Source organism: Schistocerca cancellata, chromosome 1 (assembly GCF_023864275.1).
Source record: "Schistocerca cancellata isolate TAMUIC-IGC-003103 chromosome 1, iqSchCanc2.1, whole genome shotgun sequence".
Lineage (NCBI taxonomy): Eukaryota > Metazoa > Arthropoda > Insecta > Orthoptera > Acrididae > Schistocerca > Schistocerca cancellata.
In genome coordinates, this window is record NC_064626.1 from 679,519,306 (window position 1) to 679,538,614 (window position 19,309).

The 19,309-nt window shown below is 40.7% G+C and overlaps 1 protein-coding gene across 1 annotated transcript in view; it reads left to right on the forward strand.

Moving 5' to 3' along the window:
- LOC126094116 (uncharacterized) overlaps positions 1-19,309 on the forward strand; it is a 155,227-nt gene that overhangs the window by 19,181 nt on the left and 116,737 nt on the right. Inside the window, exons 3-4 of the mRNA XM_049908774.1 lie at positions 1,126-1,463; positions 4,381-4,484. Coding sequence (XP_049764731.1) covers positions 1,126-1,463; positions 4,381-4,484 — 442 coding nt within the window. The remainder of the gene's footprint in view (positions 1-1,125; positions 1,464-4,380; positions 4,485-19,309) is intronic.

Below are 19,309 nucleotides of genomic sequence, written 5' to 3' on the forward strand. Positions count from 1 at the left end.
CCCCTGTATTCGACCCAGTAACACTATGTGTGTTTTATCCGCACTTACTGCCCGCTAGTACGTCACTAGTCTTACACACCTATCCCAAATCATTCAAGGAATATACAGTATACAGGATGGTTAGAAAAAGTCTGAAAAGCTTGTAAGGGTGTTGCAGGATAGTTTGTGATGAGAAATAGTTGTTGAGAAAAAATTCGATACGCTGTGCAGTTTCCGAGTTAATTAGTACTGAAGCTAGCCAATCAGGCCGTTGCGCGAGCAAATTCAAGCGGCCCGCCAGGTACAATTAGTGATGGTCGTCCTAAAAGTGTAGATGACAGCGCAAGAGACTGCTCAGCCTTTGGCTCGGATTCAGTCCGTGCTATAGTCCCTTGTCCGATTTTTGTATCGCTCTCTTGTTCGCTTTTAAGAAACCAGACAAAGAACATGTTTGGCGACACCGTTTCTACCAGGTTGCTTGGATTTGTGCGCGCAACAACCTCACTGGCTAACTTCAGTGCTAATTAACTCGAAAACCGCAAACTATCGATTTTGTTTCTTAACAATTATTTTTCAGCACAGACTATCCTGCAACACTGTTACAAGCTTTTCCGACTGTTTCTGTATATTGCGGTAGTAACTTGAAGAGCTCTGTATTTAAATGTATAGCCATTTAGGAATATTTGTAACTTCAAACTAGCATGAAACGCTTAAAAATATTTGGTATTGATCATATTAGAGTTGTGTTTCAGAATTCTTAGACGTAAGTATACAACAAAATGTAACTAAATTGCTGGTGTTTGCAGCAGACCTAAGAGAGAAGCGCATACAGTGTCGAAGAAGTCTTATTCTATGGTATCTGAGGTAAAATTCAATTAAATCTTTAACGATCTTGCGTTCATCAGAGATGCGTTGAGGAGTAAAAATTCAAGAGTGTCACCAAAAGGTGAAACAAAGCCTTCGAAGCGCGACGCGAATTGTTCAGTGATGATTATGAGCGCATTTCTTCTTTTAATAGAACACATCATATCATCTAAATGTGGCACGAAACTTGGCGTGGTGTTGGCAGTAACCTACCATTAGACTTTTACTGATAGGTCAACATACCATTGCACCCTGTTGTAAAAGTTTGTAACTGTGTTGCAGGTCTCCTTCAGTTTCGGCGCAGGTTCAGTCCTCTACCCGATAATAGGCGAGATATACCACGTCTCTGTGAAGGGCGCCGCCACACCCATCAACACGACAGTGATAGCGCTGTACGGCTTCTTCCTGAAGAAGATGTTCCAGGTGGTGTCGGACAGCGTGGGCGCCTATTGGTCCTTCTGGGCCTTCTCCGTGCTGTGTGTGTGCGGCGCTGTGTACACCTACTTCCTGCTGCCCGAGACCAAGGGCAAGACGTTCGCGCAGATCAACCAGGAGATGGACGCTCGATTCGGCGGAAGTAGTCGACAACTCACTGCTGATCTCGGAAATGAGGAACCTGAGTGAGACGCAGAGATTCTGAACTTACCAGAGAACATCGTCATGTTCCGCTGAAGATCTTAAGATGTCTCCAAGACATGCACCTGTGATCGTCATTCTCTGAATGAAATAACGTAATAATTCATAGACTAGTGAGAGATCTGAACCACAAAGCGGAAACTAATATTTGACAAGAATTTTAAAAATATTGGTATGTGTATGTCCATGTTAAGTTCTTATTTTCACTTTTGTGAACACTGTGTCTTGAATATCAGTCCTGACCTCTAAAAGTAACTGTTGAGTATAGTTTGTCATCCAGATCTGAATCATAATAATAATAGATTATACATGAGTGTGTATGAAATCGTATGGGACTTAACTGCTAAGGTCATCAGTCCCTAAGCTTACACACTACTTAACCTAAATTATCCTAAGGACAAACACACACACCTATCCCCGAGAACCTCCGCCGGGACCAGCCGCACAGTATATCATACATGACTCTGCTAAGAAAATATTTGTCTGCATTTGATATGTATATGTAGCCCAATGTACAAACAATGCGTAACAAAGACTATGTAGTGCATATGTAGACTCACTTATTAAGCTTTTGGGCTTCTAGGAAGTTTTGCATGAATTTTGAGAGGACGATAGTTCAGCATTTTCCACTTCAGATGACGACCGTGTACCGGTAAAAATTTTATTCTAAGACGCTTTATGAAAAAGAGATGTTGTTTCAGTAAATAAACACATGATGTTCCTAATTATTAGAAGACTTTCTGATTGCATAAACGGAAGAAAACTATCCGAAATAATGAGATTATCTACATATACATCGTGGTTACGCGAATCTGATGAGCACCTTTTCTTTTTTTACCATATGCTCTATTCAAATTGGGGTGCGCATAAGATTCGATGGAGCATTACATTCGAGTACAAACTTGAATTCATTGTTCACCGGCAACATCATTGAAATTTTTTTGGTGTTTCTTACGTGACTATAAGAAGAAAAGTTTGGAGTAGAAATTAAAGTTCGAGGATGATGGGATGGAGCCGAATTAAATCAAGTGACGCTGAAAAATTTGAAAATGAGACATTTAAAGCAGTGCATACGTTTCTCTATTTGTGCAGCAACGTAACTGATAATAGTCTCATTAGAGAGGATATAAAATGTAGACTAGCAGTGGCAAGAAAATCGTTTCTGAAGAAGAAAAATTTGGAACGTCGAGTATAGATTTGTGCGTGAAGAAATCTTTTCTGCAGGTATTTGCATGGAGTGTAACCGTGTAGGTAAATTAAACATGGACGATAAAACAGTTTAGATAAGAAGACAGTAGAAACTTTTGAAATGTGGCGCTACAGAATGATGCTGAAGATTAGGTGGGTAGACCACGTAACTAATGAGAAGGAACTGAATAGAACTGGAGAGAAAAGAAATTTGAGGCACAAACAGACTAGAAGAAGGGATCCGTTCGTAGGACACATTCTGAGGCATCAAGGGATCACAAGTTTAGTGCTGGAGGAAACCAAGGGGAGGGTGGGGGGGAGATAAAAATCGTAGACGGAGACCAAAAGATGAATACAGTAAGCAGATTCAGAAAGATGTAGGTTGCAGTAGTTGCTCGGAGATAAAGAGGCTTGCACAGGATAAAGTAGCATGGAGAACTACATCAAAACAGTCTTCGCACTAACGACCGTTTGGACTGATGACCGCAACAACAAGAACTAAAATTAACTATTCACTGTTGTAATTCTCAATTACGTACATTATTGTTGGCCTATAAGTGCGCCAATAGGCAAGCGTAGAAGGCAAGCGGAAAGGAACATCGTATGATGCTACTTTCAAGTGTAAAATAACTCTTTGCTCTGAAAAATATGGTAACAGGATGGCGGTACAAGCGTCGAACGTACCTGAGAGCAACGTTAGATTATGGAAGAAATAGAAATTGGCATTATTTGCAACTGCCGCTACTAGAAATAAATTCACTGGTCCTCTTAAAGGAAGACATCCCGACGTTGAAGTAAAAGTTGTGGAGTTCGCCCGTGAATGGAAGTAGAATGAGCAGCCTGTGACTAGTGACATCGTAAGAAAAAAAGAAAAAGTGGTGGCTGCAGTTCTTAATTACTTCGAGGCAAGAGTTTAAGGCTGGCAGTGGATGGGTTGATCGTTTTATGAAACGGGCGGGCTTATCTCTACGACACCGAACAACACTATGTTAAAAACTTCAAGAATTTCAGCGGTATATCATCATACTTCGGAAAGAGAAGAATTTTTCGATGGACCATATAGGCAACGCTGTTGAAACGCCAGTTTGGTTGGCTATGCCATGTCATTACACGGTTTTTAAGAAGAGCACAAAATAAGTTGCCATCAGAACATCAGATTATGAAAAACAGCGCATAACTGTAATGCTGGCAGTCACAGCAGATGGGCGCAGACTTCCCGCTTTCTTAATCTTTAAGCGGGAAACAAGCTACACTACACATAAAGTTGAAAAATAGTTCCTTAATGTCTTCATTGTTCGAAACCGAGAGAAGGGTTGGATGACTAAAACTTTAATGCTTGACTGTCTCCGAAACGTTTGGGAACTCCGTCCTGGTGGGCTTTCCAAACTACCATCAATACTTTGTCTTGATGCATTTCGTTGTCATTTCACTGTCGACGTAATAAAGAAGATCCACAGCCTAGCCAGTGACCAGTGACATTCTTGGAGGAATGACTTCTGTGTTACAACCCTAGAGCTCACTGTAAATAAACCTTTCAAAGGCTACATCCAGAAACAGTACGAAAAATGATTTTGCGAACCGAATCGTGAACTGACGTTGACAAAAAAAATTAAGTGTTCTGCATCCCACATTATTGCACTCTGTGCTGCAGCTCCCTAGAAAACCATCGAAACACAATGATCGTCAAATCAGTAAAAAAATGTTATGTTTCAGGTACTCAAGACGGAGTGAAGATGATGTGCTCTGGAACGTCATCGGAGACGATGGAGAAAGAGAAAATGAATTTATTTCTGATGTAGACTTCTCCGAGGATACAAGTAGACCTAATTACGACATTAGTGAATAATGATGAGTAGCGCCTGTAATTTACGGTATGTTTGTTGGCGTGTCATGTAGATTATCAAGTTACGCGTTCTCTTTTAATAATGACTGTGACACAGAAGAACGGGTTACTTAAAAATTGTTGTTGGGTTGATAGTTCATGTACACATCCATTGTTGTGTACAATAAATGTAGCCTACCAGTGATGCGCCAACAAACTCTTTTTTTGTGATTTTAAGTATTAAAATTTGGGTGAGCATCACATCCGATGGCGCATTAGATTCACGTAAACACTGTAATCTAAAATTACATGAGAACGCTAAATCTGATATTTCCCCTTCTAAGGACTATACTGTGTGGATAAGATGCGCATAAAAAATTTATTGGGTTGGTACAAAGTCTGAATGGCCTTTTACTATGGGCGGACGTAGCACACATAGTATCAAGTAGGTCAGGCAGTACAGAATAGGAAGGACAGAAATTATCTTGAGATGGTACGAAATTTATCACATTTCAGACGAACGAAAATATGGCAAACAGTCTCTGGGAACCGTCCAGAACACCACCCAAGTCTTGAGGAAAGCTTTTCTGCAACAACTCGACAGTAAACGCGGGGTGTCACAGAATCTGCTTTCTTATGTGAGAACCTTTCAATCATCTCCCCATAGTTTGTACTGCCTGCTTTTATGAAATAAATGTAACTGAACTGAATCGTAAAGAGATCTGTATGAGCAATCTTACATCACCTCCTCATTCCCTCAAAACACACAAAAAAAGATTGATGGTACCTTCTTTTCTTGTTTAGCTACATTCGTTCTTCACCTAGCTTGGGCACTGCAAAAAATTTACCGATACCATAAAATAAGAGAAAATGGAACCTAACAGTCTTCCTACCCGAAGAGTGTACTGGCAAGACACGTTGCCACTTATGTGATTTTTTACAGCAAGATAAAAGGAAATAAAAATTCTGGATACCACGTCTTGCACTAGAGCAACTAACAGAAACAAAATACAGGGTGTTTCAAAATGAATATACCTGTTTTAATACATTATAGCATTTATTATATTCAATTTAAAATTAGAGATAGTACATCAAATGAAAGAGTAGCTCAAATATTTTTATTTGTAAACCTGTTACAAGCTCTAAAGCCTACAGACTACGGTCTATTTACCAACTTTGCAAACAAAAAGTTGGTGCATGACCATGACGCTTTCCTGGATCGTGTCGTCTTCAATGATGACTCGACATTTCATGTAATTGGAAATATGAACACACATATTGTATGTGTCTGGAGGTCACCAAATCCCCACGATATGGCACAGTTGAAACGAAACTTCTCTAAATTAAATGTTCCTTGTGTCATATCCCAGCGGAAACTTTAAGAGTCTCTCTTTTTGCTATGCAGCAACTGTAGCTGGTGCTTCGTATCGTGATGCGTTGGAACTGTGGCTCTTTCTGTAGACTGGAAGAAGCTGAAGAGCAGAACTTTATTTGGCACCAAGATGGTGTGCCGTCTCTGGTGTGACAGACTACACGATTGATTAAACGACGTTGGTTTTAAGGCGCGGAATGACAGAGCTTGTTACGCATGATGTCCACCGTCACGTGATCTGATGCCAAGCGATTTTTACCCTTGTGATTCATAAAGGATCATGTGTATCAACCTGCGCTACAAGCTGGAGTACGTGACTTCAGAAACAGTACTGAAACAGTTGTTGCAACAATTACCTCTGACACAGCAATCAAGCTTTGGGAAGAACTCGCCTATCAGCTCGATGTGTGCTGTGTGACGAATAATGCTCACATCGAACAGTTGTAAGGAAAACTATTTGAGTTGTTCTTTCATTCAATATTTTTACAATAATGTAAGCTGAATGCAATAAATGTTACAAAGTCTTCAAACCGGTATATTCATTTTGAAACACCCTGTAATTCTAAGATGCATTGAAAATTCAGTCCCACATAAAACTGAAAATAAGTTACTTTCCTACCTGCTTTGACAGCTGAGAAGCTTGATAAAACGGAAGTGTAAAAAAAAAAAAAGTGTGGTAAGGTCATATGGGACCTAACTGCTGAGGTCATCGGTCCCTAAGCCTACACATACTTAATCTAACTTAAACTAACTTACGCTATGGACAACACACACACCCATGCCCTAGGGAGGATTCGAACCTCCGAGGGAGCCGCACGGTCCGTGCAAGGCTCCCCAGACCACGCGGCTACCCTGGGCGACAACGGAAGACTAGATAAATGACTTAAGATCTAGTACATTTGTCTGTTCATTTGGACAGAATTCTTAAAATTATTGTACAAATCACTGAAGAGCAAATTGCTGAATCATGTGAATGCTAATATAATTATGTCAAACACAAAAAATTGCATAAAATTAAAGAGGATATGAACAAATATTTAGCTCTGGAATTACTCACGTGTGTTACTATACAAATTCATACAAAACTTTTCGTTCCCAATTCTTGAGGATAATACCAAGTAATGGGAAAACGTGTTTGCACCAGAAAGAGCTTATAAGAGAGTGTGCAGCTTTAAAGAAAATTAGTTTAACAAAATGACATTCCAGCATAATAGCAAAAGGAAAAAAGTTTACATTCAAAACCCTGACTTTGAGAGAAATGACAAAAGGGTTCTAACAAGAAAAAGTTTGCAATTAATTATACAAGTTTGTAAAAAGATTAATTGTTTAACAGGAATGACATGCCAGCATAACGACAAATTTCTGTTTAAAAATTTAACTTCGTGAGAGGTGACAAAAGTATTCATACTAGAAAAAAACTTGTAACTGAGTACACAAGTTATTAAAAAACTAATTGGTTGACAAAAACGACATGCCAGCATAAAGGTAAACAAAAAAGTCTATGTTTAAAGACCATCAGGCAAAAAGAATGTTTAAAACTAATTCCTTTTCAGTGTTGACTATTCTGTAATTTACAACGTCTTGATATAGGGTGTTCACTACCTGGCGGCTTATATTAGACAGGTCTCTGGAGCTTCCGTCGGCAGTCGCGTTATTGACATGGCCAACATGGAGCTAAGGATCTTCCGTGGCTGGCCGATAAAGTAATTCGTCCTTTGCCTGCTCTTTACGCTGTCTCTTTCCCGTATGTGTCCTCTCATTCACGTCATATCTCACCTTTCCCACAAAATGGAAAGAGATTATTAGTACCATATTTAGTACTTAAATACAGTGTTAGCTAGCCAGTTGGTACTCCTATCAGATAATTTCATATCTGATTTCGAAAAAAGCAAAAATGTGTATGTGTGAACTTTAAAATGAGAGTTGTAATAATTAACTCCTCAGTCATTTAGTGAAAATTAAAAAGTGATACTAACAAAGTTTCCACAGTTATCTCTTGCGTTGTGCAAAATTTTTAACTCTTTCTTTAAGTTTACACTATATGCAGTGCTGCCCCCCAGAAATGAATGTCTACTAAAAGATATTTTTATCGTTATGCTCTTTCACTCATTTGTAGTTGTAATCATGTTGGTGAGTTGGCGAGACTTGCGCATTGCACGGATAGTTTGTCTTGGGTGGTGACATTACCGTAAGTCTCTAGAGGAACGGAAGGTACCAAATGATTGGAAAAGAGCACACGTAGTTCCAGTTTTCAAGAAGGGTAGTCGAGCAGATGCGCAAAACTGTAGGCCTATATCTCTGACATCGATCTGTTGTAGAATTTTAGAACATGTTTTTTGCTCGCGTATCATGTCATTTCTGGAAACCCAGAATCTACTCTGTAGGAATCAGCATCGATTCCGGAAACAACGAACCGTGTGAGATCCAACTCGCTTTATTTGTTCATGAGACCCAGAAAATATTAGATACAGGCTCCCAGGTAGATGCTATTTTTCTTGACTTCCGGAAGGCGTTCGATACAGTTCCGCACTGTCGCCTTATAAACAAAGTAAGAGCCTACGGAATATCAGACCAGCTGTGTGGCTGGATTGAAGAGTCTTTAGCAAACAGAACACAGCATGTTGTTATCAACGGAGAGACGTCTACAGACGTTAAAGTAACCTCTAGCGTGCCACAGGGGAGTGTTATGGGTCCATTGCTTTTCACAATATATATAAATGACCTAGTAGATAGTGTCGAAAGTTCCATACGGCTTTTCGCGGATGATGCTGTAGTATACAGAGAAGTTGCAGCATTAGAAAATTGCAGCGAAATGCAGCAAGATCAGCAGCGGATAGGCACTTGGTGGAGGGAGTGGCAACTGACCCTTAATATAGACAAATGTAATGTACTGAGAATACACAGAAAGAAGGATCCTTTATTGTATGATTATATGATAGCGTAACAAACACTGGTAGCAGTTAATTCTGTAAGATATCTGGGAGTATGCGTACGGAACGATTTGAAGTGGAATGATCATATAAAATTAATTGTTGGTAAGGCGGGTGCCAGGTTGAGATTCATTGCGAGAGTCCTTAGAAAATGTAGTCCTTCAACAAAGGAGGTGGCTTACAAAACACTCGTTCGACCTATACTTGAGTATTGCTCATCAGTGTGGGATTCGTACCAGGTCGGGTTGACAGAGGAGTCAAAAAAGATCCAAAGAAGAGTGGGGCGTTTCGTCATAGGGTTATTTGGTAAGCGTGATAGCGTTACGGAGATGTTTAGCAAACTCAAGTGGCAGACTTTGCAAGAGAGGCGCTCTGCATCGCGGTGTAGCTTGCTGTCCAGGTTTCGAGAGGGTGCGTTTCTGGATGAGGTATCGAATATATTGCTTCTCCCTACTTATACCTCCCGAGCAGATCACGAATGTAAAACCAGAGAGATTCGAGCGCGCACGGAGGCTTTCCGGCAGTCGTTCTTCCCACCAAAACCATACGCGACTGGAACAGGAAAGGGAGGTAATGACAGAGGCACGTAAAGTGCCCTCCGCCACACACCGTTGGGTGGCTTGCGGAGTATAAATGTAGATGTAGATGACAAAAAAGAAAAACTGTTGCCACTGGCTTTTTGTAACAATTCAAATTGACACAGAGAAAAACGTAGTCCCTAAGATCAATAAAATCAATATCACTTAGTGCTTTCTAGGCAAATGCATTTCATGATAACTCTCACAACATTAAAAAATAAATTCAAAATTCATCAGCGCTTTCTTGGTAAACTGGTGTCTGATAAAACTTTCATAAACCACATCAAATCTTCTGCCCGGTCCCTAAGCACATTTTCTTGTTAACAGTGGCATGCAATAACAAAAAGAGTCTGCAGTGCATCCTTATGACCAGTCAGATCACCTAAGAAAATCCTGCAAATATTCCTTGGACTATACACTCCAAACACTCATACATCAATTAATATAGCCTCATTCTTCAAAACTTTACATAAAGAAAGGAGCCCATGGTCTCCTTAAAAAGTTAACAATTTCACAAGATAAAGTATTCATAATCTAAATAGAAATGAAATGAGACACCGTTTCTAGAATTTCAAAATTAAGGAGGAACAATACTTGATGTTTTTTTTTTTTTACCTTTCTGTCAGACTGTGATAGAGTAAAATGAAAAAAACTATATATAGATGGGTCCTGCCAACACTTTTCACTGACTATTGCTGTAGCATTGTAATTCTTGCGTGAAAAGATTACAAAGCAAGGCACTTACTGACTGATAAAAACGAAAGGGAAAACTGACAGACACAACAAAGATACTCATTCTGAGTGACAAGGTTGTTTCCTCAAACTTATGTCTTACTTTATGGAACTGTGAGGTGCTTCTTTTTCCGACGCCCTACACACAATTCAAATATAGAATTAAGAATACGTTAATGCTCATGATCGCTGACTGAGGAGTGCCTCTCAACAACACCTTGTTCAGTATTTCGTATGGTTTTTCAGCTCCACAAAACATCATTTTGTTCTGTGGATACCATCAAAATACACATTTTTTAAACACAAACAGTTCAGTAATAATATCTACTGAATACAAAATAAAACCTTATGATTGACACAGATAGTGTGGTAGATGTGTGCATTTCCAGCACATTACAAAACACACACGTTCACAGCCTATTAGATGTGGCACATAAATCTAAATAGTTATTGGCCAAGAGCACAAATTAAAAGTTAGGCATATCAAAACAGAAACTTTGTTTAACACAAAGAAATAAACTCTAATGAATGGAAGGCTTTGCATTCGATAGGTGCTGGAAACCTATTGTCTTTTTTTAGCTTAGCATTTTCCAAGACTGCTGCATTTCTGAGCGCTAAACGAAATGGGCTTGTGTACAAAAAGAAACAACTTTTCACTCCAAGAGACAGATGGTGATTCCTCGCGAATACCTACTGGTCCATGTGGAAAAATCGCTGCTTCGCACCCTTGGTGTTTCTCCTCTGTCTCTGTGTCTGTAATGCCACTTTCTTGAAGTTAATGATTATTTCTGCAATCTTCTGTCTGTGTCTATCTTTTTGTTGTGATGGAAACGCCACTACTTTGATAATCAAGTCCTCAGATTTATTATTTGACAAGATCTTGATTGATGCCGTCTTTTTTTGGATGATGTGGCAGCTGATTCAGTACCAACCCTATATACTTAAGGAACATATCCCACATGTCATGTTGCATGTTGCAGTAAGTGCAACAGATCTTCCCGAAATCTCGAATCATTCCTCTTGCTGAGTTGGGCCGCGGATGGTATTTTGCAATGATTATTCCCTTTATTTTGTACTGAGCAACATTTCATTCCGTTCCACTTTCATGAAACATTTTCCCATTGTCATACAAACCGTTCATGCCATATCCCATAATTCTCACAAAATATCTAGTAAATGATTTTGAGACAGAGCTATCTGTAGCCTTATTAAGTAGTGTTAAGGTGGCATATTTAGATAACAGCTCAATAGCTATGAAGATGTAATGGTAACGATTTTTGTTCTCGCTACCGGTGTGTAGAGATCGATGGCAGTATAGTCTTTCGATTGCTTGGAAAGAATGCCAAAAAGGGAACAGCCAGCTTTGTAGTCTGAGGTTTTGGTATTTCACACAACAGCAAGTGCCTTTCTCGCTCACCAATCCATGCTATTGAAATAGATCGACTCCTTAAACTAAATTACGCACTTGCCTGGCTCAAAAAGGCATAGCTCACATGTGTAGCAGTTGAGTTCGTTTATTAGCCCCTCCAGCAGACATACCTGCCATATGGAGCCTTTAAGATTTCGGTGATGCAGTAACATATTGCCCTTCAGCAGATGATCCTGCCTCACCACTGGCAAGTTCATATTTTTCACCTTTTCTTCTACTGATCGCAGTGCTGTTACTTTGTCTTGTCCTGACCTACATTCATTAAGGTATTTTGTATGAAATTTTCGAATGGAATGTTATTCACGAATGAGATATTCAGTCTGTGTTAATTGATTTCTTCTTCTGTTCCGTGACTCAGCCTGAAAAGTGAGCGAAATAGTGCGTCTACACTTTATTCTAAATTCTGGAGGTATGTTTTGCTTATAAATAGAATTCTTGCAGATCATTAGCATAGACAATGTGTCAGCTTGACCAACATAAAAATTTAGTGGCCTTTGGGTCTGTATATACCTCTGTCATCAGGTAATAATGGAATTTTTCGAATTAGTAGGTGATGCCTAAAGCCTCCATTTCCATGACAGAGTAGCTCTGTTCACACTTGTTCAGCCCTTCATTTGTGAACATAATCATTCTGTGCTATGTTTCTCCTTTGACATTCACTTCTAGAAACAGCTCCACGACTCCAGTTTCGCGGTTGTACGTGGGACACAAAATGGGAAAAATAGAATACTGATATCAGGATGAGCTAGGACTTGCATGCTCATTAAATCTTGATTTAATGAATTAAACTTCCTCATCCCAGGTCTATGGGGCGTTTTTAACCTCTGAGAGTGCACAGTCTGCGAGATTCCAGAACGTCATCCTCCAGGAAACTCCTAGAAAAAATTAATTGTCCAACGAACCTTCTGCCTGGTTTTGTTCTGAAACAGAGAGTAACATTTGGTCTGCCTATAACAAGAGAAATTTCACGTTTTCCCATGTCTCTCAAAGCGGCATGCTGTTGCATGAATTCCACACCGAAACTAACCCTTGAGGTGCGGTGTGGAATTATTAGAGTGTTTGTATCGAACATTAGTCCCTGGCAGCGAAAAGAAAAGCTTGCCTGTTTCTTCATGTATATTGTGTCGCCTTTCAGCGCTTTTCTCAGCTGTGTTCTCTGCAGCAGAATACTGTCCCATTTTCCACCTGCTCAGGCAAGAAATATGGATTCTGAGATTTCGTTAATCCAGAGTAACAGAACACTTTATTTCCTATTTTTATCATTATGACACGGCACGCCACCATTTCAGCATTATCCATCTAAGCCAGAAGGTCGTACCTGATACCTTCATAATTCAACATGTTTAAGGTATAAGCCTGGTCCTCATCTACACTGTTTAACTCTCGTATGTACCTCATGCCTTCTAATCTGGCATCTGGAGCCAGATTAAGGATTCCCACGATTTTCATCATTCTCCTACTGCCTTCTGGGGTCTTGTATAAAATCTGGCAGCATTGTTTTGTTGCATCTGATACAGACAATTAGTTTTATTTTTCTGGAATCTGTTACTGTTGTTTTTTGTTTTCTGTATGTATGTTCATCTCTATTTGGGTTTTCGTGATGTTTTCTTGTCTGCACAAAATTTTCCTTTCTGCTGTCGCTTACATTTTCGTCCAGGTCCGTTAAAATTAACCTCAGCCTTTCTATGTCATTTTTTCCGATACATAACACGGGCCTAATGTGCTCCATCAGTATGTTGTTGATGAGCTAACTCGCCGTTGCTATAGTGGTGGTCTGGGTGCTGATTTCTCCTTAGCATCTCATCAAAGTGTCCGAAGTACGATCTGAATCTAGTCAGTACAGTGGTGGGCCTCTCGTAATACATTTATGCACTCTGTTGTCAACCATCATATTTCCGTGATCACCGATTCGAAATCAGCGAACGTTCTGCTATCTAATAACTGACGGAATTTCCCCTATCACCTCGCCACTTATATGACTGCTTTCGAATTCGAGTTTGCACTGAGTTTGTCAGCAGTTCGGCGAACTATCTCTGAATTGACAGATTTGAGTCTGTATGTACTCATTCCCACCCGCTGTGTATGTGAGAAACTTGCGTAAACAGATAAAGTGCTAATAGCCGAAATTAGGAGTTACCAAAAAGAGAAAAGTTGATGGGTCAGTCAGATAGGGAAATGTATTAAATTATGTTCTTATTCTTCAAGTACATTTGCGATCAGTTTATTGAAGGTTGTGAAAATATCCAAGTTGAAACTGACTGCACTCATTATACTACCACAGCAATAATTGTCATTCTTTAGAACATCTGAGGTTTATGCAGAATTTGTTCAAAGGCTGCGAATGCTTCTACAATCCAACGAAAAATTTGTATAGCTTTGTTGAATAGCAAATCCCGAAGAGAACGGGCAGTTGCGTAATTAACAGGATTTTCTTTCTTCGGATATAATAGCAACATTCTTTTGCGAAGTATGAGAGTTGTCTTAAGTGTATCATCTATCGAAATTAGGTGATCGTTGATGAGAGCGTTTGAGTGTAATCTTGTATGTGGGGTGTGGATATTGAGAGAAGGGAGGACCTACACTTGGCTGAACAGCTCCAAGCTGGCCATGAGCTTAACTTTGCCGCGTGGATGACTGATCATCATCAACAGTATCCCCTGCGCTCACACTGCGAGTCACAGCGGAGCGTTTTCGGATGTAATACAGGGCACTGACACAGTGTCTGATGACAACAAATACTTGCGATGAAAATTTCTTCTACTTCCAGGATTAGAACCAGCTACCTCCGAGTTCAGCGTCTCTATGGAGGTGGGTTTCCAATACCTTCTCAAGCAGAGACTGTGCTTCCAAGCAACAAGCTTCACAAATGTAGCATGTTTTCTCACGCTCCTGTTATATACTGCTCTCCTTTGCTTTATTCAGCTTTACAGCATTATTGGCAAGAATTCGCTGGACCCATGTGCTTCTTAGTAGAGTAAGGGTAACATCCTCCATAATTGTGTTCTAAACGATATTTAGAGGGAGCGGAATAGGAAACCTCAGCGAATGATTACGAAGTTACAGGTACACCACCCGATACGTGGCCGTGAGTGCTAGCGATATCTGCGACCCACTTGAAGCATACCTCATCAATAAACAAGAATCCGTAGTAAACATTTCACCTCCTCTAACAGCAAAATCTCGATAATGCCACTTTTCTACATTATTTCAGTTATTGTGTAGATACATATCCTGACTAAGTTATTTAGGTCTAGGGGACGCTGCCAGTACAACGGAAAATAGATCATTTGGAGGTACAACGAAATGTATTGGAAGTAATGTATACTACTGGCAGCGTTTACCAGTTAGAACTTCCCCGTTTCACTTAAAATCCTGACTATCCTAATAAAAGTGAAAGGAAGCTTTAAGAACAAGTTGAAGGCTTTTGTCGGTGGATCTAAATTCACAATAAATGGTTGTTTAATGCACTCACACACGTCAAGAATGCACACTTATCTCCTATTATATGATACTTTAACGTTTGTTTGAATTGTACTTATAGCATTATCGGTGTTTGTTCGTGGCGCTGTGAAACCCTCCTTTTAGAAACTTCTGATAGCACGAGAGGCGATAGCAAATCAGAGATGCCAGTATAACGAATGACTCCCAACAAGAATTTATCAAGCAGTCGACTGCTTGAACAAGTGGAGAACGGGTCGCGGAAAGGGCAATGACGCTTATTTCAACCCTATGAACGAAAGCAGACTGGAAATGTGCTGCGTATACGGCTAAGAGGAACACATTTACATAGTAAGATATACTTCCTGTAGTGGTGAACAACTCCACGAAATTAAGAGTTTTTATTTAACTTCTTCTCTTTCTGTTCTCATCTTTGACTTAACAAAACATCACTCTGCAAGAGATATCACTTCTCTGACTTCGGCGCAGAGGAAAGGGGAAGAAGGAGTACACAAATTTCAGCACTTAAGCCTCTAGAATAAATACAATAATTTAATTGGAGAAATGGAAAATAAGGATTTGTCTTTGTGAAAGAAACATCCGACTGAAATTGTTCGCGGGAATCACATCGTCTTGGTTTAGACTGTAAATTTACTCAACAGGGGCTGTAAAAACTATGTCATACACTGTGCAAGAATCCCTCTCATTCGATAATCTGGGACAAGCCACTGCTTGTATGTCACAGGTTTCTATAGAGAATTCCGACTTTCGACCTCATTTTAGAACATCAGCATAAGTTCGCTCCAAGCGATTCCCAGTAAATTCAGATCAAATAGGTAGTGGGTGTAACGAAGAGACATCCCTTCACGACAGTGGATAACGACACTGAAAAATTCTATTATCGTCAGTCTGCGATAAAGAGTGTGTTCGGTTCAATAAATACGAAGATTCTAAGTCTTGGCAGGAGAAAAAGTGGGACCTTGCTGAATGCAACCAACGTAATATAGGTGTGTTGCAGGTCCTCTAAACGCCGCAACCCTGTGGTTACAGTCGTTTGACTGTACACAGTCGTTACCACTAGACACCATTGCTCATTGTGACTGCCAATCCAGGTGCAAACTAATACCGCGATAACATAAATATTAGAAAACACGTTATTAGAGGTGAGACAGCCTCTCATGCTTGTAAATTAAAGTTCATTACAATAAGTGACATTTCAGAAGTCTTATCACACTCACTAAATGAAATGACGAGTTGTTGTTTGTGATCCGAATTTGAACCCTCCGTTAACCAAACTAAACGTGCGTGTCTGACCGTGACTCAGCTAGGCATAAAGAGATGCAAAATATTGAAATGTTCACTAGTAGTTAGGATGACGCCGTTCGTAGAGGCCTGGAGGAGTTTGGCATCGTGAGGAAACAATGAAATGATGGGAAAGTACCATCTCGAAGGGTTCAAAGTCAGAGAAGAATTGTAATCGGAGCTTACGTTCCAGTCGAGTGCCAATATTTTCAGAATCTCAAACGAAGGGGTTTTGACCTCACACGACGATTTGTTCGCGTACTAAGTAATATCACTATTATATATCCCCACTAAATTAGAAACTTGATTGCCACTCATGTAAAAGGAAAGTTTCATTGCGCTTTACGGTTCAAATGGCTGTGAGCACCATGGGACTTAACATCTGTGGTCATCAGTCCCCTAGAACTTAGAACTACTTAAACCTAACTAACCTAAGGGCATCACACACATCCATGCCTGAGGCAGGATTCGAACCTGCGACCGTAGCGGTTCGCGGTTCCAGACTGAAGAGCCTAGAACCGCGCTTTACGGATTAAATATAAATTTTATATCGCAGATTCCACTCAGTTTTAGCACAGTTCTGTATTGACCTGTTCAATACGCTCCTTTACTGCGAATAATGCACTTTTACAGTAATGGCCATTAAAATTGCTACACCAAGAAGAAATGCAGATGATAAACGGGTATTCATTGGACAAATATATTATACTAGAACTGACATGTGATTACATTTTCACGCAATTTGGGTGCATAGATCCTGAGAAATCAGTATCCAGAACAACCACCTCTGGCCGTAATAACGGCCTTGATACGCCTGGGCATTGAGTCAAACAGAGCTTGGATGGCGTGTACAGGTACAGCTGCCCATGCAGCTTCAACACGATACCACAGTTCATCAAGAGTAGTGACTGGCGTATTGTAACGAGCCAGTTATTCGGCCACGATTGACCAGGCGTTTTCAATTGGTGAGAGATATGGAGAATGTGCTGGCCAGGGCAGCAGTGGAACATTTTCTGTATCCAGAAAGGCCCGTACAGGACCTGCAACATGCGGTCGTGGATTATCCTGCTGAAATGTAGGGTTTCGCAGGGATCGAATGAAGGGTAGAGCCACGGGTCGTAACACATCTGAAATGTAACGTCCACTGTTCAAAGTGCCGTCAATGCGAACAAGAGGTGACAGAGACGTGTAACCAATGGCACCCCATACCATCAAGCCGCGTGATACGCTAGTATGGCGATGACGATTACACGCTTCCAATGTGCGTTCACCGCGATGTCGCCAAACACGGATGCGACCGTCATGATGCTGTAAACAGAACCTGGATTCATCCGACAAAAATGACGTTTTGCCATTCGTGCACCCAGGTTCGTCGTTAAGTACACCATCGCAGGCGCTCCTGTCTGTGATGCAGCGTCAAGGTGATGCAGCGTCAAGGGAAACTGCAGCCATGGTCTCCGAGCTGATAGTCCATGCTGCTGCAAACGTCGTCGAACTGTTTGTGCAGATGGTTGATGCCTTGCAAACGTCCCCATCTGTTGGGATCCAGCACGGCGTTCCGTATTACTCTCCTGAACCCACCGATTCCATATTCTACTAAAAGTCATTGGGTCTCGACCAACGCGAGCAGCAATGTCGCGATACGATAAACCGCAATCGCGATAGGCTACAATCCGACCTTTATCAAAGTCGGAAACGTGATGGTACGTATTTCTCCTCCTTACACGAGGCATCACAACAACGTTTCACCAGGCAACGCCGGCCAACTGCTGTTTGTGTATGAGAAATCGGTTGGAAACTTTCCTCATGTTCGCACGTTGTAGGTGCCGCCACCGGCGCCAACCTCGTGTGAATGCTCTGAAAAGCTAATCATTTGCATATAACAGCATCTTCTACCTGTAAGTTAAATTTCGCGTCTGTAGCACGTCATCTTCGTAATGTAGTAATTTTAATGGTCAGTAGTGTATCTTATTTCGTGTATTTTTTATGTAATTTTTTTGTTTTTTCTTCATTTTAAATGTGAACTACTAATTCAAATTGTGAACGGCCTGGCTATTGGCCCTGCGTTCTTTTCTCCGTCAATAGATGGCAGCACTTTTGCCACTCTGGTTTACCAGTTTGCTTCCTCTTTCGCATCCGCTACTCCTTGTTCTGCGCTCGTAGGTAGCACACCGCTCCTAGTACACGTCCACCGAGGCCCTCGGGAGCCACAGCACCAAGTGTAAGTGTCCTGGTATTATTTGTATATTTCCCTACCCAAGCAGTTGTCCGTAGTACTGTGTGGTGTCACTTTCACATACATTTCACAGCATCTAACCTGACCGGAGGTTCTGAAATTTATTTTTTAACTTTTTATGAATTTTTTTGTTTCTTAAGTATGTTGCTACGTGTGAAAATTATCTGCCGTCTGTTGCAATTTCCAGTACGACACCATGAAGATGGGCTTATAAGAGCCCGAAACGGGTCGTGTGATAATAAAATAACTTTACAACTGCTGTATTTTCAACCTCTGGTATTGTAAGAAAGCTTACCAAAGGCAGAGTTTCTGCAAGCTGCGACTTCCGCCGCTGACAGCCAAAACTAATCCGACTCTGTTCCAGTCAATTTTTAATGTTGACCTGGGACCACGGCACAGTCTTGCGTCCTTTATTTGGCGTCACTGGAGGTGGAGAGGGTATGTATGTGGCAGTTACTGGTACCCCCGGCGGGAATCGAACCCACACCTTAGCCGTTACAAGCTAGCCTCAGTTCGAGATTCTGTTTCGCATCTAATGTAGTGTTCGACGAGACGTTGTACCATAATCCTCCTTCCGTTCTTTTAACCTCATTGTGACTGCCGAAGGCAAGCGTCGCACGAAGGTTAATTGATTGGCATACTTGCCAATAACTGGAGACACTGTCACAGACCATAGTAGTAAATCACAGGAACGTCCTTAATCAACGTCTGTGGTGATTGATTTATCTCAAAACGATCGTACTTGAAATGCTAGAACTTGACTTTCTCGGTAGCACTCACTCCATATAGAGCACAGGTATTTC